General features: G+C 28.8%; 3 protein-coding genes across 5 annotated transcripts; 2 read left to right on the top strand and 1 right to left on the bottom strand.

The window, feature by feature from the left end:
* Positions 1 to 117: 117 nt before the first annotated feature.
* LOC111043068 (NEDD8-activating enzyme E1 regulatory subunit) lies at positions 118 to 4,672 on the top strand. Of its 3 annotated transcripts, none has more exons than XM_022327861.1 (11): positions 118 to 412; positions 484 to 572; positions 1,289 to 1,453; positions 1,520 to 1,702; positions 1,786 to 2,138; positions 2,942 to 3,093; positions 3,152 to 3,285; positions 3,347 to 3,549; positions 4,063 to 4,199; positions 4,264 to 4,381; positions 4,473 to 4,672. In XM_022327861.1, the coding sequence occupies exons 2-11, from the start codon at positions 505 to 507 to the stop codon at positions 4,583 to 4,585; spliced, it is 1,626 nt and encodes a 541-aa protein (XP_022183553.1). In that variant the 5' UTR covers positions 118 to 412; positions 484 to 504; the 3' UTR covers positions 4,586 to 4,672. The 3 variants fall into 3 exon arrangements, with proteins under 3 accessions (XP_022183553.1, XP_022183552.1, XP_022183551.1); XM_022327860.1 differs by having other exon boundaries at positions 481 to 572; XM_022327859.1 differs by lacking the exon at positions 118 to 412 and having other exon boundaries at positions 419 to 572.
* A 1,859-nt stretch (positions 4,673 to 6,531) lies between these two features.
* LOC111043069 (COP9 signalosome complex subunit 8) lies at positions 6,532 to 7,699 on the top strand. Its single transcript, XM_022327862.1, has 2 exons — positions 6,532 to 6,799; positions 6,886 to 7,699. The coding sequence occupies exons 1-2, from the start codon at positions 6,759 to 6,761 to the stop codon at positions 7,415 to 7,417; spliced, it is 573 nt and encodes a 190-aa protein (XP_022183554.1). The 5' UTR covers positions 6,532 to 6,758; the 3' UTR covers positions 7,418 to 7,699.
* A 1,885-nt stretch (positions 7,700 to 9,584) lies between these two features.
* On the bottom strand, positions 9,585 to 13,909 carry LOC111043148 (vesicle-associated membrane protein-associated protein A). The gene is made up of 6 exons (XM_022328008.1): positions 13,317 to 13,909; positions 11,247 to 11,399; positions 10,903 to 11,018; positions 10,602 to 10,712; positions 10,428 to 10,535; positions 9,585 to 10,354 (listed from the first exon to the last, which is right to left on the bottom strand). The coding sequence occupies exons 1-6, from the start codon at positions 13,375 to 13,377 to the stop codon at positions 10,181 to 10,183; spliced, it is 723 nt and encodes a 240-aa protein (XP_022183700.1). The 5' UTR covers positions 13,378 to 13,909; the 3' UTR covers positions 9,585 to 10,180.
* Between the last annotated feature and the right edge of the window lie 12,771 nt (positions 13,910 to 26,680).

The raw sequence follows: 26,680 nt of genomic DNA, 5'->3' as shown, positions 1-26,680 counted from the left end.
AGATATAACCTCAAAAATATTTTTTTATCAATTGATTAATAGATAATATCCATGATAACGCGAAAATAAAATATATAATTTATAATTTTGATATAGCATAATAGCATATTAGCATTACATTTTTACATCCATCATGTTTTCATATTTCATAGTTCATACTTCATTCAATTAATATTATATTTAATTATAGACAATAAACATTGAATAATTATTGGATGACAAACTCATATACTCTTACCCTATTTTATGTTCGTGTTCAATACTCATACCAAATCATAGAGTATTAGAGTATTACTCTATGTTACAAATATAACAACTTTTTAATTATTTATAAAGATAAATTATATCATAATATAGTATTGTCACATCAAACATTCACAAATTACAATATATTGTTGAAAACTACTTATACGTGTGTACTATTTTTTTTTTTTAATTATAAGAAGTGTTATTTTTTTTATAATTATATAAATTCGTTAGTAGATTATTTGTTTTAAATTTATTATGGCTGTACCGTCTCCAAAATCACCTGAACAGTCAGAACGAAGTCGAAAATATGACAGACAACTGAGGTGATTTTTAAATTGTTATCATCATTTGTTTTAAAATATAACACATTTATAACTTAAAAGTTTTTAAAAAAAAATCTTAAACTAAAATATAAAGAATTTAAAAAATATTTTAGACATTTTTAGAAGATTGTATAATTTTATTGATCTATAACTTACTGTTATCTTTGGCTGTCTAATTGACACAACTGAATATAGTGGAACTGTGGGGCTCAGCCCCTCAAACATTATATGTGTGTTATACTATTCAAGAAGTAACAAATAGAACTGGCTAATGCAATAACTTTTGTTATAATCAATATTTTAAATTTTGTGCTACATGTTTAATATAAAAAAAAATTTTTTTTTATTTAACTCAAATTTGGAACTTGCTATTAATAAAATATCATTAATATTGGAGGCTGGTTTCCTCATTCAATTTTGTAAATTTTTATGGTGAAATTTTGTTTATAATACTGCAAAAAGCTATTGTTGTACCACAAAAGGCTAATAAAAAAAAATATTTAAGAAAATTATTACAGGAGTCTATAGCTTTAAAATGAAAGAAATATTTGTGTACCAGAACTGTTATATAACTTGGACAAAAATATCACAACAAGAGTATTAGAGTAATATCATTCAATGTTTTGAATACTGACAAATTATGACACTTGCACAAAATCCGTTAAAATGTTAATCATAATATTTATGTATATAATTTAAAATATTTATTATTTTAGATTATGGGGTGATCAAGGGCAACAAGATTTAGAAACTGCTCATGTGTGTTTAATTAATGCTACGGCATTAGGAACAGAGATATTGAAATCATTAGTATTACCTGGTATTGGAGCATTCACCATAATTGACAATGAAGTTATAACTGAAGAGGATGTAGGTTCTAAGTAAGTTCTACAAAATCTATATTATTTAATAATGGTTAAAATTGTAATCGTCTGCTTCTCCATTAGTTTCTTTCTCACAGCTGATAAAATTGGAGAAAAAAGAGGATCAATTGCTTCACAACTCCTATGTGAATTAAATCCAGACACAAGGGGTCACTTTATTGATGAATGTTTACTAAAGTTATTAGATTTGAACCCCGGTTTATTTAACACATTTACCGTGGTTGTCACTACGTCACTTCATGAAAAGTATAAATAATAATAGCTAAATGTAATACCTAAAATGTTAAATTTATATTTTAATGGAAGATTATTTTATTTATTTTTTTTAGAGAAATAATTGATTTGTCCCATAAGTTATGGACTTACAATATTCCTCTTTTAGTATGCCAAAGTTATGGATTTTTTGGTTCTATGAGACTTCAGCTTGCTGAACATACTATGATCAAAACCCATCCAGACAACCAGAATCCGGATCTTCGGTTAGATTGTCCTTTTCAGAAACTTAAAGCACATTTTGATACTTATGATCTAGAAGCTCTTGATCTTACAAATCATTTACATGTTCCTTATCTTGTAATATTATATAAGCATTTAGAAAAATGGCGTAATGATATTGGTGATGTCAATGTACTGCCTGAAACATATAAGCAAAAACAAGTTATCCGGGAAAATATAAAAAACAGTTAGTACTATTTTCTTTTTTTTAACCATTCAGCTAAATTTAAACAACATTTGATCAAATTAAATTATAATTATGTATATAAGTATAATATAGATAAAAACTATACCTTTATAAATCAATATCAATTTAGAAATGTTTATGTATTATTTAATTTATTCAATGAATATAAAAATAAAATTTTTTTTTTTTTAATTTCAAGGAGAGAGCCCTCGGCGACATAGGCCATTGGGTTTTTGTGTTGTATAGGTTTGTATTGTAGGTTTTTGGGACGGTAGGGGGGAACACGTGTGTGTTTGATTTGGCATAATTTCGAATGGGTCACCCTTAGTTTTCTGCCATGCCCCGGGGGTGGGGGATGGCAGCACTTGTTCTCCGGTCACCGCGACTTGTCCGGAGAAAAATGCCGCCCGGTGGCCGAGGATCGAACCGCAGCGGACGCGTCAGACCACTCGGTCACCTCGTCCCCCAAAAATAAAATTACAAGTTTAAGTATTGATGTAAAACTAAATGTAAACTAATTTTAATACAGAAAAAACATATCCCTCCTCGCTATAGAATTATTATTATTTTTATTAGTTAAATAACCTTTTTATTTGCAATTGTTTTAACTTAACAATACAATTAGACAAATGTATTAAAAAATAAAAAGCAAAAGATGTTATTAGGTTAGGTAGGTAACCTAACCTTCTAAGTAATCAGACTAACTGTTGATTGAAGTAGAATATATAAATATATTATAACAAACCATAAGTTTCAAACAATTCAGTTAAAAAAATATAATTTTTGTTTAAATGTAACTATAGGTATCAGAAAACACGAAAATGGTACCTTGCATCATGAAGAGAATTTTGAAGAAGCAATTCGGTCTGTAAATTTTGCATATAATCGTACATCATTGCCAGAAAATATACAGCTTATACTTAAAGATGATAAGTTAATGAATTTAACATCAAATGTTGGTAACTAAATTATAAATATTGTGAATTAATTTAATTAATTATAAACTAATTTAGAGTCAACCTTTCTGGATAATGGTTAAAGCTCTTAAGGATTTTGTGGATAATGAAGGATGTGGCAGGCTTCCAGTCCGTGGTACACTACCTGATATGACAGCTGATACTTTTAAGTACATCAGTCTGCAACAATTGTAAGTTTTTCATGATACCCTTTTAATAGCTTAACATGGTAGCACTAACAGAAATGTTTAGATATCATGAGCAAGCTGCCAAAGACGCAGAGGCAGTCTATAACCGTGTCCAACAACTTCTTCAGAATGTTAACCTCCCTGATGATACAATCACGGAACAAGATATTAAAATATTTTGTAAACATGCATCTGAGTTATGTGTTATTAGAGGTACAAGGATAGCTGACGAGTATGAACGTAAGGGAAATGCTGATAATGATATATGTGAGTTTGTTGTTTAGCTATATTCAAAAGTCATAGACGTGCAGGGTATGTCACTACATATTCTGTGACTCCAAGGAAAAACCTTTTAATACTCTTTTAAATCTATTTTTTTTCTTTAATAACTTAAGAATAATGCATTACAAGTATTTGCTTTGAAAAATTTCTTTGTAATGAAAAACTCCCTTATTTTTATCTGAAAAACGCTTATTTTGGTATAAAAAGTGACTTAAACTTCAGTCATTAAATAAAATATTTTTTTCATATACCAATTTTATAATTTTATAATTCAATACTAATAATTTTTGGTTTTATTACTGCACCTTTTTTTTTGTTTATTGTGCAAACCTAATTATTTTTGGGTCTTAAATTATTGGTTTTGTATACCCTGCCGATGACGGCTATTTCCAATCCATGTCAATGACAAAAATAAATTAGGAATAAGTATTTTACTACTTTTAGGTCAAGTTAACTGTTTTATTTTTATTTTTGAACATGATTTATACTTGTTGTTAGCTCAAAGCCTTGAAGATCCAGACAGTTTGATTGAACATTATATCATACTACGTGGAATAGAAAGATTTTATTCAGAGTATTATACATACCCTGGTGAAATTGATGAACAAGTTGAACCTGATATTCCTAAGCTGAAGGTAGGCACTAGAATTATATCTTGAACACAAACTTAACATTTTGTAACACATTGCACATCTTTAGTTATGCATATCCAAACTATTAAGTGAATGGGGTTGTTTGTCTTCCACAAAAGAGGACTACATACATGAATACTGTCGCTATGGCAAGTCTGAGTTACACTGCGTATCTTCGTTTATTGGTAGGATTTTATTATTTATTTATTCTTGAATTTGTACCAAATTAATTACTTTTCAATTTTCATATATTTACAAGTATATATTTATTTTCAGGTGGTTGTGTATCACATGAAATAATAAAAATAATCACACGGCAATATAAACCAGTAAACAACTCGTTTGTATTTAACGCTATTAACTGCAGTACAGAATCTTTTACATTGTAATATTAAGGTTTTGAACCAATAATTAGGAGCAAAATTGTATGAATACTATATTTTCTTACTTCAATAAAAAGCAAACCAAATTTTTAATTGTTTTTAAAAATCCTATAAATTGTAAATAATCAATATTTGATACACACGTTTTGGTTCATTATTTTAATTTAATAATACATTTCATTACTACATTATCATATTGTAGATAGAATATAATATACTATAACACATAGGCGTGCACACTGGTATGGCATGTATCCACGTAGGGAAGACTAGCCTCATGCCCATACCTAATATTTAGTTTTTAAGACCTCTTAAGTCTTCTACCTCAAAGCTAAAATGAGAAGTCATATCACATTAAAATACTTTGTTTGAGTATAGGGTTGCCAAAGTCCTGTATAATATGGGAATATCCCTTTTTAAAACTAAATGACCCTTTGTTCCGACAACTGTCTTTGGAACTATATATTATATATCTTTTGTCATAACTACCATCTACCATGATATTCAGAACCACTGCCCCAAAAAAAAAAATTGTCCAGCATACCCCAACTCCTAAGTACAGCCATATGAACATGTATTCATATTGTACAAAATAGTTTTTTTTTTTCATTGAACAAAAAGTTTTTTATTTACAATCTGTAAAATTACAAAGGAAGTCATACAATGAGTAAATTTGATGGGGATTATTGGCTTGAAGGGGTAATCCCCATTGACGACACCCAGTGTGAACGTTTTTAGGGTGAGAGTGGGTCCATTATCAGTACACCAGATCTTTTTAAGGTGTCTGGGTAGGTTACCTAGAATTTATTTGGATGAGATGTGAGTGAGATTATGAGAACTGTAAGTTTTTTTTTATAGGTGAACGTAGTAAGATTATTTAAGGTTGGAAATCAAATGTTTTCATGAAGTGAGTCATTGAGGATGTACCCAGGAGCACCTGTTAATAATCGTAGATATGTAGACTTCTGTTCGCCGGACTTTTGTTCGTGGATTCATAACCGATTAGCCCGGGGGCCGCTGCAAAAAACTAGTTTTGGTACTGGTCTAGTTGGCCCCCGCCAGGAAGGAAATTCCCCCGCCACTCAAGTTTAGTTGACGCCCGCCACTAATGTATAATATACTGATATACTGCAGAGTGCAGATAAAAAAGGTACGAAATCATATACGTTAGTTTATGTGTGAAATTCTCTAATTAGATATTTTAAGAATTATATTTGGTAAAATCCGTGTGATAAAATGAATTATATAAGATAGGTATAACAGCGGGTGCCGTATATAATATTATGAAGTACCTACCTCAGTTATTCAGTTGTTGTCATCTGAACAAAAAGAAAATGAATTTCCGACAAATTTATAGTGACGTGCATGATCGCTGTGTACTAATTGAGTCCCTGTACCTGAACGGGAAAAAATTAATATACTAATTGAGTCCCGGGTACAAACGAGACATATACTAATTGAGTCATGCATATACTATCATGCACGTCACTATAAATTTGTCGGAAATTCATTTTCTTTTTGTTCAGATGACAACAACTGAATAACTGAGGTAGGTACTTCATAATATTATATACGGCACCCGCTGTTATACCTATCTTATATAATTCATTTTATCACACGGATTTTACCAAATATAATTCTTAAAATATCTAATTAGAGAATTTCACACATAAACTAACGTATATGATTTCGTACCTTTTTTATCTGCACTCTGCAGTATATCAGTATATTATACATTAGTGGCGGGGGAATTGCCTTCCTGGCGGGGGCCAACTAGACCAGTACCCTAGTTTTATAAATATATCTGTGGATCTACGTCACAATTTCATGAAAAAACTATAAATTTATTTTTATTCCATGATAAAAACTGTTTGATAAAATCCTATATATATATAGTTGAGTTGGAGTACCGACCGTGAGTTATCATTTATCAATTTATCATGACACATTGACATGAAACAATAACAAAATTATATACTTGTTAGTATAATATATAGCAAGCTGCAGCGTTTGATATTTTGATATTTTATTGGACTTTAAACTTCAATTGATTATTGATATTATCATAATATTAAATTTAGTAATATTTTTATCCACTATCCTAGACCCTAGTTTAAGTGTATTCTGTATTTAGTAATTAGTATTTGGATAACACTAGACAGTCAGTGTCTCTCACGCCATGCCGTCACCGAACATGATCTCCGAACCACTCGACGTCAGGTAGGCATAATTTATTGTCGTTCACGTATATATTATGATTTGAGGTTTTACTATAGTAGTATAGTCGATTATTATCCGTGTTTCAGTTTTGTCATCGAAGAGCTCGAAAACGACGAGATCCAAGAGGGCTGTCTGACGGCCGAACAGTACACAAAATTGTTTTCTGCCTACTTGTACACCAACGAACTGTGCGCCGCAAAATTCTTGTGGCGCCGTGTGCCCGAGCCAGTCAAAGCCGATCCCGAATTGCATAAAGTCTGGTCTATTGGCAAAGCCCTCTGGGCGAAACACTACACACAAGCATATGAACTGATTGACTGTAAATGGTCTAACGTACTGGAACCTATCATGATTGCGATCAAGCGTCGCATCCAACAAGACACATTGAAGTTCATTAGCATGCACTATGAAAACATACAACTTGACAAATTTCAAACATTCATGGGGGTTGATAAAGAACAAGCGGAGAGAATAGTGGAGAGTGAAGGCTGGACATGTAGAAATGGATATGTCATGCCAATAGCAATCAATGAACCCGATTTGGGACTAGGTGGTAGTCAAGAAATCCTGGATAGATTGGTGACTTTATCATCATTTACGTCTTATATTGAAAATTAAATCAGTTTATGTCTGTGTATTTATTCAATTTAAGGCTGATCCTAACCTGTCAAATAAGATAACTTGGTTTAAAATTAATTTTAACAAACAACTGTTGTGTTAAGTACTCAAGTGTATAAAAATGTAATATCTATACATAAGGATAATATTAAATCTATATCTTTTATAAATATCTTCATCTTTTTTATTTTATATTTATATATAACATCATTTACTTAAGTTGATAAACAATACTTAGTACTATGTTTATGTGTTTTGTTTAATAAAATCTATTGCATTCTAGATATGAAAACTATTCAATTTAAAAATTTAACATCCATACTTAAAATTATTTTATTAGATTCTAAAAACTTTTCATAAAATAATATGCGCAGATTTTATGTTATATCGTTATATGTTATTATTTTAATCTAACATTTTATACTCTATTGCAACTTAATGTACAAACCTTTTCTCAAATTATTAATGTTATAAATATATTATATATGTATTATCAAACTCGTATACTGAGTTAAGTGCAAGAATAAGTGGATTATGGTGGTTTGTAAGACTAAAGAATCTCTTGTGAAAGGATGTAGCCACTTCAGCGACAGTCCGTAGTCCAAGATCTTAGTTAAGTGTATAATTTGATACCTTTAAGGACGCATGCATTAAAGTGATATGAATTGAAAAGTTTTGGATTTTAATAGTATAATGAAACATTTAAAATTATAAAAAGTAAAAAAAAATATGTTTATATATAGGGTGGCCAGTGAGGATACACCCATTAGCTGTAGAGGAGGACTCGCTGCCCCGACAAATCCAGTTTTTTGCCATTTAAGCTCTCATTAAACTAATTGATAGTATATTATATTATATTATATTTTAATATTCAGTACTATTTAATTACCTGTATTTTTTAGAAGAAAAGCATTCCTATAGCAAGTTCAACTTATAATTTAAAGTTTTATTAATTATCAATTATTAATATATAAGAAACATTGAGTAACAAAGAATGCAATATGTGTAATAATTAAATAACCAATTATTACTATACTGTCTAGAGAGAGAACGCGAAGTAAACCGACCAAATCTGGTTCCTCACGTAACACCCTACCACAGGTTAATCAGTTTTTTAGGAGGGATGGAAAAACCGGTGCATTCTCTCGCTGAACAGAGTATAGTGTCTATAACTGTACATGGACTAAAAGTAAAAATCATATAGTTTATTTTGGTAGCTTCAGAGGATATTGTATCCGAGTGTGCTATCTTTGTCTTACTACTCAAAACATATGTCCAGCAGTTTTAATTTTGTGTTGTTAATCTTTAATCTTAGAATGAATTGACCCATTATCAAGCCTGAGGGTGAGAATATGTCATTATCTATGTTGTCTCATTGATCTTATTTTAAGATATTTTAACTTTTAAGTGAGTTTTTAGTTATGACTTATGGCTATGTAAAAAATTTTAATTTAAAAATGCTTATTATTCGGCGCTTGATGAAAAATGTAAGTGTAATAAAAAACCAACAAGAGAACACTTACTTAGTTCTGCATTTAAATTTAATAAGAGATCAATTTAATTTACTATTATAGCTATCAACACACACTGTTTGTAAAACGGATACATACAATACATGTGGCTGCGAGACATGAATTATGCTTACGAAAATTAAACTATTTTGACAATGGAACAAAATCATGGGCTTCGTTTTTATTATGGTACATTTTAATCAGTTGAATTGTAATTAATTTGTAGTACAATACTCATAACTAGAACAAATACATTAATGTCATGTAGTATAATATTAATTATATTTCTAGATAAAATGTGATAAAGTCAAAAAGAAATTTTTTAAAAAATATTTACATTCATTGGTTGATATTTGGTACATTTTAATTATTGTTTAATAATTGTAGAATTTTAAACATAATTGAGTTAAAAATGTAAATATTATTCAAGTACTAATTGCATGAATATAATGTGTACAATATGTACATAACACATAATTTAGTTTAAAACAAAATGATTTATTTTCTATAGAATTAACAATAATTTATATTATTAAGTTTTTAATTATTTTGTTTCATTCACTTTGGTAAATAACACAATGTTTTCCTCAGTATGAATATATTTTCACAAAAATATTTAAAAAGTAATAATAAGAATATGAGTAAAAACCAATAAATAAGAACTTGATGTTAATACATACAAGATTACAATAATTTATTATTAAAAATTAAATACAAACAGTTGAAACTGACAGATAAAACACATTTTTTAGAATAAAGATAATACATTTTGTTTGTATACAATATTAGTCTATTAGAAAAAGATAGAAAGAGAGAATAACAGTAATCCAATATATTTAGCCGTCAAAGATATTTACCAGTTTAAAAAATTCAAACAAACTAAAAAAAAAATAACTTTCACAGGAGAAAAAACAATAACCAAATAATCTTTAACTAATTACCTGCACCATAACGGGCTTATAAGCTAATTGATCTGTGCATAAAGAAAGGTTTTTATTTATATATTTTTCCAAATTAATATGCGCATGAATATTTATAGGATATTGGATTATAATCATTGATGGCAACTTAATTATATATATATATATATATATTATTTTTTTATAGACCTTAACAGATAGGACTATGCACAAAGAATTTGCATTAAAAATTAAAAATACAATGTTTTGCTTTTCGTTTTATAAATTAATATTATATATTTATTTTCAAATTTAAATGTTTTCTTTTTCAAACGTAAAATTAAAATATCTTACTAAAATACATATTTTCCAGCGATAATACCCAACAATGCAACTACTATCGCCAAGCCAACCATCAGAGCGATATTGGCATTTCTGTTTTGCATATCCAAATGCTGACTACCACCAACAGAACGCTTTTGAGATTGCTGGTTTTTCATTTCATATTGAAGCTGCAATAATTCTTCCTATGATGCAAAATATAGAATTAAAAAAGCAACTCGGGAATTGAAAAAATATGTATAATTGGCAATATCTCACTTTCAATTTCATATTTTCTTGTCTTAAGATTGTCTCTTCCTCACGTAATTCTTTTACTTCACTGGCTGCTTTTTGTAGTTCTGTTTCAGTATTTGTTTCTAATACAGCCTGTTTAAAAAATATTTTTAAATTAAAATGTTAATTTCATCATATGGGACTAATCAAAAAACTTACTGTTGTATCATCATGAATGTTTTTAGATTCTAATAACTGTTCGACTGTAGGCATTTCAAAGGAGCACTTTAATTTAGAATCCATTATTCTACCTTCTTCAACATCTCTCCACTATAATAAAATAAATATTTTTTATTCATTTAAAATATAATTTATGTTTTAGATCAACTATATTCTAAAAAAAGTAAACCCAAAACAAAATTTAATTTGTAATATATATATATATATACATATATTATCTATTTAAAATAAGTTGATAATATTTTTTGACTTAAAAATTGTTATGAAAGATTGAAGTAACCTGAAAAGTTTTGCCATCTTCACCGTAGTCAGCAACAGGATCGATAACAACAGTCTGTACCAAAAACTTGTGTTTATTTCTTTCATTGGCATCATAGTCGAATGGTTGCAATATTACTGGATAACAAATTCATAACACACACCAACAAAACGCAAGTTAGAACAATCATATTGAGGAAAAGTATTTTTAAGGTTCATTAAAATATTATAAAATGGTAAATAAATAAGCTTGGTAAGAAAAATAATCAAACAAAAAGGAAAAAAAATTCTGAAAAGGGTTGTTAATCTAAAGATCTCAATGCAAATCAATAAAAATATTATTTATGAGCATTTGTTTATAGGTACCTGAAATTTCTGCTTTTTCTTTAGGAGCAAGTTCACCGCAATTTGGTCTGACACAATAACGCTTAGGTGCAGTAGTTTTTATTTTGAAAGCCACTTTTTTATCACTTGGATTTTTCAGAGACATTATTGTTTGAACTGGTTCAGTAAATGGACCTAAAAAAAATTTTTTTTGTAAATTTTTATCACCTAAATTGTAGTGTTTACATTTTCAGAATAATAAGTAGGTAAATATAAATAAATTTTGCACTCACTATTATACTTAAATTCATAACTAAATTAGGTAGGTATAATGTATTCAGTAAAACTACCATCGAAGTCCATAGAATTCATAGTTAGTTGACGTCAACCTACGTCAAATACTTTTAAATAAAATATTGGTACTTAATTATTGTATATTATTTTATATAATTATTTATTGTATAATTGTTATTTTATATAGTTATTGAGCCATAATTGTTGTAAAAAAAGCTAATAAAAAAAAAATTATTCTTATGTGGAAATGATGGTCTAAAAGTTTATACATTTAACATATTTCAATAATCATAATAAAAATTTTATAATTAATGTTCAATGATAATTTATACTAAAAACAGTTATATTTATTTTTTTATACCCACATTAAGGCTTAAAGGATTGTTTAGGCCAATTAATGTTTAGAACCCTCGCCTTACGCAGTTACACCATGCATTAAGAATTCATGATAAGATAAAAATATAAAACACTAGTGGAAATTATTGTTGCTTATAAAATATTAAACTTTTCACATACCAAACCATTTTTATATATTTCTCTTTAATCTAAAATTATAATCTTAAACTATACATATTAGAAATAATATGGTGGATTTACAATTTTTTGATTTCAGTTATCGAGCATTTATTAAATGTAACAGTAGAAATGTTAAGTTTTAAACAGTGGTTATATTATTTTTAAATCTATAATATTATACTGCTAGTATTAGGCATGCTAGTCAATAGATAATTACTTATTAGAAATTATGATCATAGCAAATTCATAAATATTGTATTCGGTAGTGTAACATTTACTGTTTACTAAGGAATCATTCTTAGTCCATTTTTTTAATATTTAATTACATTACTACAATTAGTTTGCTATAAAGTACTTGTCATAGGTTTTTGTGATGGGTAGTAAAGTTAAGTAGGTATTAGGAAGGTATAAATGATTATCAAGAAGACAGTCAACATTTACAGAAGTACACTTTATTAAAATGTGCGTAACAATTTAGACATAAACTAGGCATCTAATATGTAGAAATAAACCACTTTTTTGTTCTAGGTACATACAAAAAAAACACAATAATTAATACAGTGCGAAGTCTTTATAACTAATTTGAAGGAACCAAGAGATTTCTTTCATTAAAGAGTTTTTGTAATAGGTTTTAATAAAAACAAAATTTTTATTCATTATTCATTTATCATTATTTTATCAGGTTCTTGTCTATTTCTACCTACATAATTTTGTATATTTTCAGGAATTAAAGTATGTGGTATTGAACTGAATAATTACTCACTCAGCGGTATATTTATTTTTTTGTCATTTATGCAGATTACTTTTATAAGATGTTAATATTGTATTACGGAACATAAAATATTGTTAGTTATTGAGAATGACTAATACACTATAGAGAATGAATTGACTTATGGGTTGTATAGCAAACATCATTATTACGTAATGTTTACGTCATAGAGTTTTCACTGTATTTTTGATTTCAACACAAATGGACAACATACAACAACCAACAATCGGTTTTGAAAACTTTAAATAAGGGCGACAATGGAATACAAAGGGAAACAATAGTAATCAAATAGATGAATAAAATAAAGAATGAACGATGTGTGGAAGACACAGAGTACACTAAGCAAAATTGTTCAATTCTGGGATACCTACGTGCAATGTAATGTGTTCCTCGACATACATAACTATGTAGCTACAAAGATTTCCGACATTTACGGAAAAGGCGATCAAAAGGGTTCTCTCCAAAAACAGAACACACAGACATAGACACACACAGACCCAAACCCTCCGTGTTTTGTGCCGATTGTTACTAACCTTTGAATTTGAGCTCGTGCGGCGGCTCGATGAATAGTATCTGTTCGATCTTGGACGACATGATTTGTTGCTCGGGACAAGTGGTATCAAGACGGTGAAAGAGCTGTCGTCAAGTCTGTTCGCAGGCGGCAAGAATGAACTGGAGGAGGCGTAGTCGACGGTGGCTGGTGCTGATATTGCCCGAGTTGCTACTTGCTATGCCGCTGTTAAGCGATAGCCGATTGCCGATATGAGTTGACACACACGCGCGGGCGCGCACCTCAAAGGAACACGCACACAAACGCAAGAAACACACACACGCTCTCACGAACGCTGCAAAACGTCGCGGGGCACACAGTGTTGGTAGTACAGTACGCGCACACACACTCACACACACATACACGAGAAAAGGACGGATGTGACAAACGACTGACCGGTGGACAGTTGTACCTATGTCCGTACGTCGAAGCAGAACGTTTTCGGTAGTTCGTTTTAAGACGGTCGGAATTCGAAACGTTGTCGTATGGCAAACGTTGGGGAACGCGAGACCGAAAAGGTTATGGAAAATCACTATGGTAGTTTAGTCGACAAGTGCGCATGAGTATTGTAAAGCCCTGAGCCGCGGTAGAGCTCGTAGAGGAAAACTTGATGATTAGAAAAAAAAAAACAACAAAAACACAACTCACAAGTAGAACCGTCTGTTTGACTGGAACACCAGCAGCAGCAGCAGCAGCAGCTGTTGCTATGAGGTTATGAAAAAACCGCAACATACCGCAACCGTGGTCGCCCAAAGCTGCCTCCATGCCCGATGACATGATATTGGCGGGCTTGTGACAATTTGTGAACAGTTTTAGCGGCAGACTCATTTTGTAGTTACATTTATTATTTATACCTTATACTCTATGCTCATTATACATTTGTATACTATATAATGTATACTGTAGTAACTGATTATTACTTATTAGTTATTGTAGATGGCTAATTGACTATAATAAAATATTTATTATTTTGTTATCTTTATTAGTGCTTGAAGAGAATATTGTACACCGTACACTAAGGTGCAAGAATCTTCTAAACTCACAGCATGTTATGTCTTGCAATAATGATTTGTAAAACGTATTTCAGTATTTGACTAGTATAGGTACATAGAATTACAATTTTCATATTGAATACAACTTAAAAAAAAAACTACGAGACGTTCACAAAAATATATTTATTTCATATTCAGGTTTCAGCTCTAAGTGTATTTCCAATTATTATTACAGATATTCGTAAATCGGTTTTCCAGTGGTCCACAAGTAAATACTGGTATAAAAAACTCAAGCGTTCTCTTAACTCTTAATGATTATTATTTCAATACTTCCATTTTTTAACAGTTAAACAAGCAACAGCAATATCTATACGGATATGTTTATTTATTTATTGTTTATTGTTATTATCGCCTAAAAGGCCTAAGTACAGTACAGATAAATTATAGTAAATCACGGTGGATCATAAATACTTACAATTATAATGCTATCATAAGAAAAGAGAAAAAAATATACTATAGCCTATGCCCTATAGTCAAGAATATAATATTATATGCTATCAATTTTTAAGTACATTACTGCTTAATGGTTTATAGCCTTATAGGAAACCCATTATTTATGATACATAAAGAGTATTTGGAAGAATTAACTTCATTTTTATGTACATTAAAACAATAAGTATAATCTAAAGTCAATGAACTTATGGGCAAAATGATATTAGTTCAAGGTGTTCAATTGTTTAATAATAATTTGTATGATTACAAACTTACTATAATGAATCAATGGTTTGCGTTTAACTCGTTTAAGTTTAGAATTTCACAGATTTAATAAATGCAATTTACATTATCTAATTCCATTAATAATTTATTACCAAGTTATTCACTAATTTGTAATTAGCAGTTAATACTAGTTATAACTATTAAGCATTTAGTATTTACCTACTACTAACTAACAACCTAACTAGAAATCCATTCTAAGACATTACGAAAAACATATTAAAAGTTTATAGTGTATATTTTTGCATATTTAATGATTTTTAGAGTTAAGAGCATATTTCTTAATTTTACATTTTTTTAGAGTATATTTTATAAATTATAATATATGAAGATTCGCAAATAAAAAAATAAATAGATTCATATTGAAAGAATTTATTAGATATTCTTGTATCGTATTTTTTAAATTTTCATTTGGCATTAAAAACAATGTTTTGTATTGTTTAATATAATGTATAAATATTTATAAATTATAATTACAGCGTGCTTTATCTAAAATAGAATACCTATTATATAAATATAAAATAGAAACAGCTGCAATAGAAATACGATCATTTTCTATAAATACTTTTCTAGGTAAATAATTCAATGATTATTGTTGATGGGCTAATGGCATTAACAGACCTACTGCCCACATATTATTGTCAATTCCGACTACGTATTTATTTTATTCAAGGAACATTTTGGAGATATTTTTATATAATTTTTTTGTTGTTTAAATTATGATTAAAAATTAAAAATAAAAATTATTTATATTACTGTGCTTTTTCCATATTTATAATTTTACAAAATATTTCTGCAAATGAAAATTTTGTTTAAAAAAATAAAATATAAGTGCATATTTTTAGAACATATTTGTACTTTTTTAGCGCATAAGAGCATGCATATTTAGTACTTTTTAAGTGCATTAAGTTCCGAGCCCTAACTTATAACAGTAGATTTTTGGTGATGAGTGCCGTTAGAATAAGTGGTAAAAGGAGAGAAATTAGTGGACTGGTTAGTCGTAATACATTTAGATTTAGAGCAGTGTCTCTCAAACTGTGGATAGCAACCCACTGGTGGGTCGTGAGTCAATCTTGGTATGTCACAAAAAGTTTTTTTAATTATATAGTTTCTAAGAAAATTATGATTTTTGAAAACGGTTAAAACATAAATTATAAATTCCGAAAATTATGGAAGGGTTTTAAATTGATTATTTAAAATAATTCGTTATGTATTTCGTTATTATAATTATGGGTATTTTTCGTAATTTTAGACAATTTTCAAGACTCGATAATTATGTCAAAAGGTAAAGGTCTGAACTTCTGTGAAAATAGTCAACTTCATAAAAACAAGGCCATTGCAATCACGATAATTTTTGAAAAGTTGTACTAGAAGATGGAAAATTCTTATAAATCACTTATTTTGTACACTGAAGTATTTATTCTAATATTAAATATATAAAAATACAAGCCCTTACTCGTTTAATATACGAGTAATATCCCTCAATATTTGATGATGTATAATTTTTTTTTACCCACAAACCTTTTGTCTTATACGTTCATAAAGTATTAACTAATGTATAATAATTAATGAATTATCTATAGGGCTGCATTTATAATAACCTATAAAAAACAAAAAAATTTCAAAACAATGCACATACAAAATGATCTTACATTTTTTTATTAAATTGTAAAAGGAGTTGTGCAGAACTATACAATTTCAAGTCTTTTACGTGGACTTTCATTCTGAAAAAAAAAATTTTTGTTTAATTTTCCCTCGCCACTCCTATAACCTTGATATTCACGTGGTACGGATCCATTAAGAAAATTACGATTTATAATATATTCGCTTACCTAAAAACCTTGGTGACAGGTTACAATATTACTTAATTGTTTGTTTAAGTTAAATCTTAAAATAGGATTTTAGTGTTTTTTTTTTTTGTTTAAGAAACTTGTTGAAAACCATTAGTTTCAACAATTACAATATTGATTTTAGTGTTAGATGCCTAAAAACCCTAATATGCTCAAAAAATAAAATATAAATTACCTTGACATTGAAAATTGTCATTAAAATGATACTGGCTAGTAAATCGTCCATGAAATCTAACGACAAAGTTTCAAAGATGTACTATCTAAAGTAAGGTAGGAGTGGAAATAAAAAAATGATAAATCTTTAGTTGGTTTATTTCCTAATTGAAGTGTTTCTATGTGAAATTTTATTTAGACAAAAGTCACTATTTTTTAGAAATAGCGATTTAAACAATAATTTTCATACACAAGCAAATAAACAATTACATTTTTTCAGATATTTAAGTTTGGATTTGGTGCAAATGTGCAATACAAGTTATTTCCGTATATAAGACAAGTAGTATAGTACACTTGGAAAAATAAAGTAATACAAGGCATTCGTTTCATATGCACAATAAAAAAACATAAAATAATAAATATAATAATTGTTTATTAACATCTACAATTTCTAATAAGTTATTAACTAATAATCTAAACTAATGTACCTTCCTTATAGTTGTTGATGATGGATCAAGAATATAAAAAAAATACCTAATAAATAATAAAAATAAATATTATTACTAAATATTATTAAAACCATTGAAAACACGTGCAATTATTTGGTAGTTAAAATTCCACACTTGTATACATTTAAATTTAATATTTAAAGCTAATTACACAAAATAATATATACCTAATAGGTACAGTAATAATAACCCCCTCATTGTTTATGCCACCGATACCAATTATCGACTATACTACATAACTTATTATTTAAGTATTGTAAGTTGTGCATCCATCATCAAAAGTAACACTTCCTGTACGGCTGTAACTGCTATGTACTTACTAATTATGATTTATGATTATGTACAATGTGATTTTTTGAACATGCTCACACCATATTTATGTTTAAATTATGTAATATGTAGAACGTAGGTATATAATATACATTATAACACTGTTTTTTGAATTTTTAAGTATAGATAGTGAAAGACTATATTTTCGAATACTTAGATTTTTCACATAATTTAAGGAAATATCCTGCTACGATACCAACTTTGGTTTTTCCAATGAAAACCTATATGTATTAATACAAATTGTGAATCAGAAGATTTTTCTAAAAATGTTATCCTATTATAATCGAAATTTGAAAATTTGAAAGTTTCCTATTTATTCTACTTTAAATACAAAGGATAATAATAGTCTACTAAAAGGGTAATATTTAGTTTTGTTTTGAAAATTATTGGGGGCAATATTAATCCATATAAGCATATTATAAATTGTAATATTAAAAATGTGTCCAAATATACTTGGTTAGGTTACACAAGTGCAGGAATTATATGGCACGGGGGGGGGGGAGTATTATTATGATATTGTATCAACAACTATCGACCATATAAAGTGTTAATAACTAATAATAATGAATAAATAGTATGTGTTATGGGAGGGACTGTGATATCTTGACTACACAACCTACAGTATACTTATATTAATACATATTATACATGCAATGAACCACCGTTATCAACCTGTGGTACTTGGAAAGCACATAAGTAGTTTATATACGTGAAGAAATCTCTCTTTATAAAAAAAAATGGAATGGATGATTATACACATTAAATATTAATTGGTTTATTTGATATTTATAATAATAATAATAATAATAATAATAATTGTATATATATATTTCATTTTCTTTTTGTCGTTAAATGCTTATATTGACATAATTTTGTAGTTCCTAATGGTATTTATATATATTATTATATAATAAGGTTATTTTGTCAAGTTTTACATGGAAACTTTTAAGCTGCGTAGGTGGTATACAAGTATAAAAATGTTGAATACCGCTGCAGTAATATACTATGTAATAGTAAATAGTATGATATTTATATTATTATAATATAGCTTCTATTATGCTTACACAACCGTAAACTATAAAGTTTATAAAATGAAAATAAAGCTCCTTTCTAATACTTTTATCTATAGGTACGTCTATTGTTTGTAATTTGTTTTTAAATATAGCGTAGAAGTTGACCAGGTAATGAACGAATTCAAAATACTACAGTAATAATTATCTAGGTAACTTAACTTCCTCCCGACTCCACTCTACTTGTTGACCAAATCATATCTACAAAACCGATCATTTCTCGTCCGCCAAGGAGACTCCCTCTCATCACACTTCCAAACCTTAGCAGGAGTACCTCAAGGATGTGATTTATCACCAGACCTCTACAACATTTACACAGCTAACATTCCCAACTCCGAAAACACATAGATAGCCACTTACGCCGACGACACGGCAATCCTCTCATCCCATTCCGATTCCACAACAGCATACCAAAACCTCCAAATTCATCTTGATAATATTTCAAAATTGTCCACCAAATGGAGAATAAAAATCAACACAGACAAATCCTTTCACATCCCTTTTACTTTAAGAAAAGCTGTTCTTTCTACAATCTATTTTCAAAAGAATCCAATCCAAACCACAACTCAAACCAAATACTTAGGTCTAATTTTAGAACAGCGTCTAACTTGGAGCCCACACCTTAAAATTAAAAGAAAGACTCTTAACACCATACTTCACCTTTTACGGTCAATCCTCAAGTCCAAACTTTCTATTGACAACAAATTACTAATATACCAATGCTAAATCCTATCTAGGCCTACGGCATCCAAATTTAGGGATGTGCCAAGCCTTCCCAAATACGGATTATACAAATCTTCCAGTCTATTTCCCTTCGCCTAATAACATCTGCGCCATGGTACGTCTCAAACCTCTCACTAAATAAGGATCTTAAAATTGAAATAGTCTCTAAAACGGCCAAAAACTACTATAAAATTGTACACACCAAAACAGCTAACCACACAAATCCATTGATTTCCAACTTGGCCAGTGACTTCATGCCTAATAACCCCCCACATCGACTAAAAAGACACTGGTGTCACGATCTCCTGAATCCCGAACTGCACTAATTAAAAAAAAAAAAAACTCTCTCCCCCAAGCTAGAGGATATCCACACTGATGGACCTCCCTCCTCACGCCATTAATGCTGTTCCTTTATTATTATCAAATTTACTTATTGTATGTATATAAATATTACAGATTGTAAATATTCTATTTTATCTAATAAATAAAAAAAAATAAAAAAGGTAACTTAACGCGTAAGTACTATTTCTGTGCTAGGATAAAAATAAAATAATTATATTCTTGGTATAACATTAAAGATACATTTTCGAAAATAAATTAATATTTTCATCAAAGTCAACTAGGTACCTACACTGCATATTGCAATATTTGAAGTACTTTTTGGACTTTTAAAGTGAATGCATTAAAGTGGACATTTTTTTCTGTTTCAGATGTAAGTTGACCTAGTGCTCTTCTATCACCTTGTTAGCCATATTATGGCCTGCTGCATGCAAACAGCGAACGTAGCAATGAACACCCGTGCTCGTCACGTCATTTCATGTGAATTCCAGTAGCTTTTTTGACGTGTTGCGCACTGTTTTTTTTTTGGTCCGATGACCCCGCTAGCTGCACTTAGAAATACGACACGTCGCTGTGTCCGTATATATAACGTGGTGACGTAGATGGTTGACGTTCCTATGATCATTGAACCATATACAGGGTAATTCTTGAGTGGTGCTTCCTCGATGGTCGAAAACCAGACTTGGTTTAACCTAATCTAACCCCTCTCATTTTATCTCTTATTATACAATATAATAAATTATTTACTTATGTATCACAGTCTCACAGTTCTGCGACGGCGTCGTCGTTTGGCGGTTGATATTTGCCTGGTAGTGACTATAGTGAGGGAGAGAGGTTTGTATGTGTGTGTGAGAGAGAGAGCGAAAGAGAGTGAGAGAGAGAAACGAGCCGCCACCAAGTTATTACACAATATTATAAGCACTCACGCGCGGAAAACGCTCAACGACGATTTACCTATAGTCGTGTCCGACGCATCAGTTCGAATCGACCGTTTTGCTACAAGTCGTATTGCTTTTTCTACCTCCTGGTTTTGTCAGTTTCAACTAGATTGTAATATTGTTATATTATATATAAACATCAACATCGTCATTGGCCATTGCGGCAGTTCTGATCGCACCGTCACCACCGGTTTTGTTTTCGTGCGTTTGGTTCGTCGTCGTAGTCATATAAATCTTATTATTAAAATATTCTATATTATATTACATGTGCCACACGTGGTTTATATTGTCATACCCAGGACGATTAATGTTTTTGTAGTTTTTAGACAGTTTTACGATTTTATTGTCATCTATAACATACAGTTCAAGTGAAAACAATTTTAAACTGTGCCTAGCGGCAGACTTGCAGTAACTATTTTCTACATACACCTTCAAGCTACTGCCGTTGATTGTATTACCTGCGTATTTACTTCTGGTAAAGAGCAGCAGCAGATGCTGAAGTGATATTGTTCCCATCAAGGTAAGAATGACATTTTATTTTATTTTTAACTTCTCTATAGTCTATACATATAGATACATTTTCCAATACATATTTAATAAACTATAATATGCCATAAACTAGGGGTCTCAACCGTTTTTATGTGGGATGAATCTGAAATATATGCTTCGCATCGTGAACCCAATGGCTAATGACTAATGCAATTTAAGAAAGCTAAGCGAATAGTTTTATTATTTTATAATTTATTAGGTATTTTTTATTATTTACAATTTAGTGAAAAATTAATAAGTTCAAAACTATTATATTATCTAAACATGCCTATTAAATAGCTTGAAGGGTTTGTTAGAATACCTTGGTAGACCGTAGGTTAGAGACCCCTGCAATATACTATTATTATCTAAGCTAATTATCGTGGCTTATTACAAATACATTTTTGCTTAAGAACTTATCTAACAACGTATTTTTGATCAATATATTTTAAAATAAAGGGTTGATAATATTAAAATAGTTAAACAAATAAATATGAAATGCACATATCAGAAAAAAACACTTAGATACTCGAGAACATTTTGATTATTTATATACTAATATTGTATTCATAATTTTCAACGAGCAAAACTAATCATGTTTTTTCACATTTGTGCCTATAATCAATTACATTTTGTGTTTACCTCCTTATATATATTTTGTACTTCTTACTTTTTACTTTTCATTACACTTTGTACTAATAACAAAAGAGCATTTAATAGAAAGCAGAGTATACATTTTTGTTTTATCATAGGTACACTATTTAGTATTTTATACTTATAGTAAAACATTCCCATGTATTCTGAAAAGTGGCACATCTCACAATGATTAATTCGGCGATTACGTACTTTCGTTGAACAATTTAATTGCGTGTCTCTGCACGAGATTTTCTTTTTTTGTTTTTACTTTTTACTTTTACATTCCTGATACCTACAAACTAATATTTATTGTTAACTTCGAAATTAAATAATATTTGACGTATCTGCTTGTACTTGGTAAAATTAGTATTGAAAAATGTAATTAGTATATTGGACTAATAAAAAATGTAATGTACCAACCTATCACAAAATAATATTATCATAAAAAAAGACTGATTTCTTAAAATTTAAAATAAATAAATAATGCATACCTATTTTTCTTGCTGAACACCGCATTAACTGTACACATACATTTACACAATATTGAAATTATGTAGACTAACCACTAACATAATATTTTAAACATCGACAAGTTCATAAAATGTACCTGTGCAAATGTGCAGTGGGCTGTTTATAATGCTCATTTGGCATGACGATAATAATTATTTTACACTCGTCTATACTCTATAGTATTATTATTTATTATATTACACAGAAGTCTAATCGAAAACCAGAAGTCGGCTAACCAAAAGAAAACGCTGAGCAAGTAAATAATAATCCTACATGCGTTGTTATTAATATCATTTTACACAGCTGGGTAAATTAATCAATTTTTCCAACTAGTCGAATTTCAATTGCGTAGACAAATTAACAAACTATTAGTTTCCAAATCTAAAATTAGTCTGAGGATATATTTGAATATTTCCATAAAGGTAACCTACCTATAAAATATCTGCTTACTATTTACTATTCTTATACAGTTATACCTACCGAACTCGCTACCTATATAAATATACTACCTCACAGTATAATTCAAAACTAAATTTCTTTTACAGTTATTTTTTTTCACTATATAATATATTTGTTACCCTTTGTATATTTCTCATTAACTTAAGAATATTGTAAATTGAAATATGAATTTACAATATTCTTAAGTTAATGATATTAGACATATATTTATACAATATATTATATACGCCATAGGCAAAGTTTAAACTGGGAAAATAACTGTAATATATTATATTATTAAAATTGTTAACTTGGTTGATTTATTAAAAATTGGTAGTGTTTTTGTTGCACTTTGCGTGGAAATAAAACAATTTTTGTTGTTGTATTTAAGTCATTGATAAGGAATAAAATAATGAGTTCAATAATAAAACACTTTATAATTAATTTTTAACTTTTCCACTTTAGTTTAAATGTTTAATACCTACCTTATGCTTACATGCATTACAGCCTTATTATTGTGTTATGTTATAGTAGTTATACATTTTTTAATTCGATCATTCGCTCAATCCTAACATTTTATTCTCTTATTTTTTCTTCCATTATGTCAACTTATATCTAAAACAAAAAACTTTTTTAAAAATGTTACTAGGTTAATATTATCGAATAATTACTATAGTTTTGAATTTAATATAATCAAATTTCGTGGGATACCCCATTCCCTTATTATTTCACCCCTCTTAGGTTAGGTTAGAGCAATAATTAATTGAGAGTAACAGCTAAATGCCAAGTTTATATAGTAATAAGTAGGGCTATTAATAAAAGTTAAAAATCATTAAATTAAAACTTTATTTATATGTAAAATAACTAAGAAGTTGATAAACATAAATATTTTTTTAAATTTGATTTTAAACAGAATTTACAATTTTAAAGTTGATATTTCAACTATTTTAGGTGGTGTAACTCTTTACTATACATACTGTAGGTACTTTCGGTAAAATGACCTATTCAGAAACAGACAAATTATAAATATTAAATGTCTATATAATATTTTGCAAAACTCCGGTGTTACTATATCCATTACCAATAATTATTAAATTTATTCGATCGTATAATGATATAAAAATAATATGACTTTGCCTTTCGGATTACATATTTTATTGAATTATATAGGTAATTATAGTATTAGGTACTTATAGTTGTACATCATTCTCGCAAATAGTAATATAATATACACCTCTGTGTTTGATAATATAAAGTATACACAAATACCGACTCTAATAAAAAGAAAAATAATGTTTGTTAATAAAATACGTCCATACTTACATAGTCTTAACTATAGTTAGGTACTTAGGTATAGGCACTGCCTACATAAAACAATTTGTAATTTAGCCTATCTAAATGGTAATTTTTGCTACTGTATTATTATACATAATATACTACATAGTTGCTAGTTGCTACAGTAATTATAAGGGCATGAACAACCTCGACAATTCAAGGTCAAACACGTTACAGTGTTCAACAAAAAAATAACATTGATTTCAGACTCAGTTTTTAATGTTTTTATATTACGTTATTTTTTTTTTAATTTTTGTCATCAGTGGAAATAATATTATTGTTACTTATATTAGTAAATGTGCAAACAAATCAATTTAACAATTCAATAAACATTATGAATATTAACAACAATAAATGCTAATGATTCATAAACTATAAAATATGGGTAATTCTATGCTGTTAATTTTAATATTAGAATAAATTAACCAAATTACTATTAAACTATTATAGATAAAATGTAATCTGTGTGACTGTGTTGGTACTTGGTAGGTTGGTTTTAACACTAGTTTTTAAATTTGTAATATTTAATATACACGTTGTAGTTACCAGTTTAAAAATTGTAATATCATAAAAATACCAACGTACAAACACGCATAATGTTTTTACCTTTAAATTTAATTATAGCTGGGTCAGTGACTACGATATTAATTATTAAAGTTAACAACTCAGTCTATTGCTGGTTCTGCCAAACGAATAATTGCTTTCGTATATGTTTTTAAGACTGAGACAACACATATGGATGTCCTCTTAAATCGTTATTGAATGTTATAGAGAAAGAGAAGTGTACATTTAACGATACATTTAAGTGAATACTATGAGAGGCCCTATAGCATGTGAAGCTTGAAGATACTTTTTCCTTTTTTTTATTGCATTGTCTAAGTAAGTTTGTACAAAATTAAGCCTAATGACTTGACTCGGGTAACAAGGAGAATCGTAGAATTAGGTAAAAACAGGTCCTGTCCGAAAGTTATACAAGTGATCATTGATTTGAAATGACTTTGGACTCATTAGTTACTAAGTAACTATTACCTACAGTTTTTCAATATTTTAACCAATTAAAAAAAAATACTTAATACTAGTAATACTAATTACTAAATATATTATATTTAGAATCAATAGTGATATAGAATGTTGGAAATGGAATAAATACATACTTATTTTCAAGCATATTACATTATTTGTGTAATATTATTTACTAGATATTATTACATTATACTAGCGTAATGCGTACTGCGTTGGTACTGTACAATATACATTGGTATTCTTACTGAATCTTCTGCAGTACTTAGGGATAATTATTAATTACTGCACACCAGTGGCGTAACCATGGTTAGGGGGATAATTCCACTAGATTTTTTTGTACTAGTGAAGAGGGTACACCGAATTTTGAAACACAATTTGGATTATTAAATATAAGTAGAAAATTAAGTACTTTTAATCTTTACATACATAATATAATGCTTGGGTGAATTCTTTTATTGATTATGTAATTTTTGAACGAATTGCCCGATTGACGTAAGAGTTAAGCCAATAGATTCTTTGAATTTTTTTTTTATTATATTTTAAAGTTTTCTTGACAATCATCATCTACACTTATGTATATACAATTAAATATTTTTTAACATTTCAAAATTGGATCACAATATATGGTATTCATAGTTGGAACTAAGGATTAAAGTGTAACAATTTAAGCAATACGAACAATTACAAAGAGAAGAAAAAAAAACACGTGTAAATAAGTTTATACAATAGATTCTTTTAGTTATGGAGTGTGTGGTTTAGTGTATTATTTCAAACCCTTAAAGTTAGCTGAAGCGTAGTTCACACATTAATATAGTTTTCTACTCAGAAAAAGGAGTATTTATTTTGTTTCTTTATAGCCTTTAGGGCTGTAAATCTGTAATTCATTATATATATAAAAATATCATGATGATTAGTATAGAAATGTTGCGTATACATTTTTGGTTTCCAATGGTTAAGCATCTAATAAAATATTTATAAATTGAAATTAAACTCTGTGCGTAAGTAAGTAATCACTTGAAAACGGGTGGACACATTTTGCTTAAATGTTCGTAATTGTCGGAATAAGATTTTTATGAAAAGAAATGTTGCCCGGAAGAGGTGACCACACTTGGACATTGAGATTTAGGATGAAAATCGAAAACATTTTTTGTTTACAAATTGTTGCCATTGGATACTCGGCAGATGAGGTAAAACTGTAA

This window comes from Myzus persicae, unplaced genomic scaffold (genome assembly GCF_001856785.1).
Source record: "Myzus persicae strain clone G006 unplaced genomic scaffold, MPER_G0061.0, whole genome shotgun sequence".
Classification (NCBI taxonomy): domain Eukaryota; kingdom Metazoa; phylum Arthropoda; class Insecta; order Hemiptera; family Aphididae; genus Myzus; species Myzus persicae.
The sequence above is the reverse complement of the archived record's forward strand: the minus strand, read 5'-3'. Positions and strand labels throughout refer to the sequence as shown.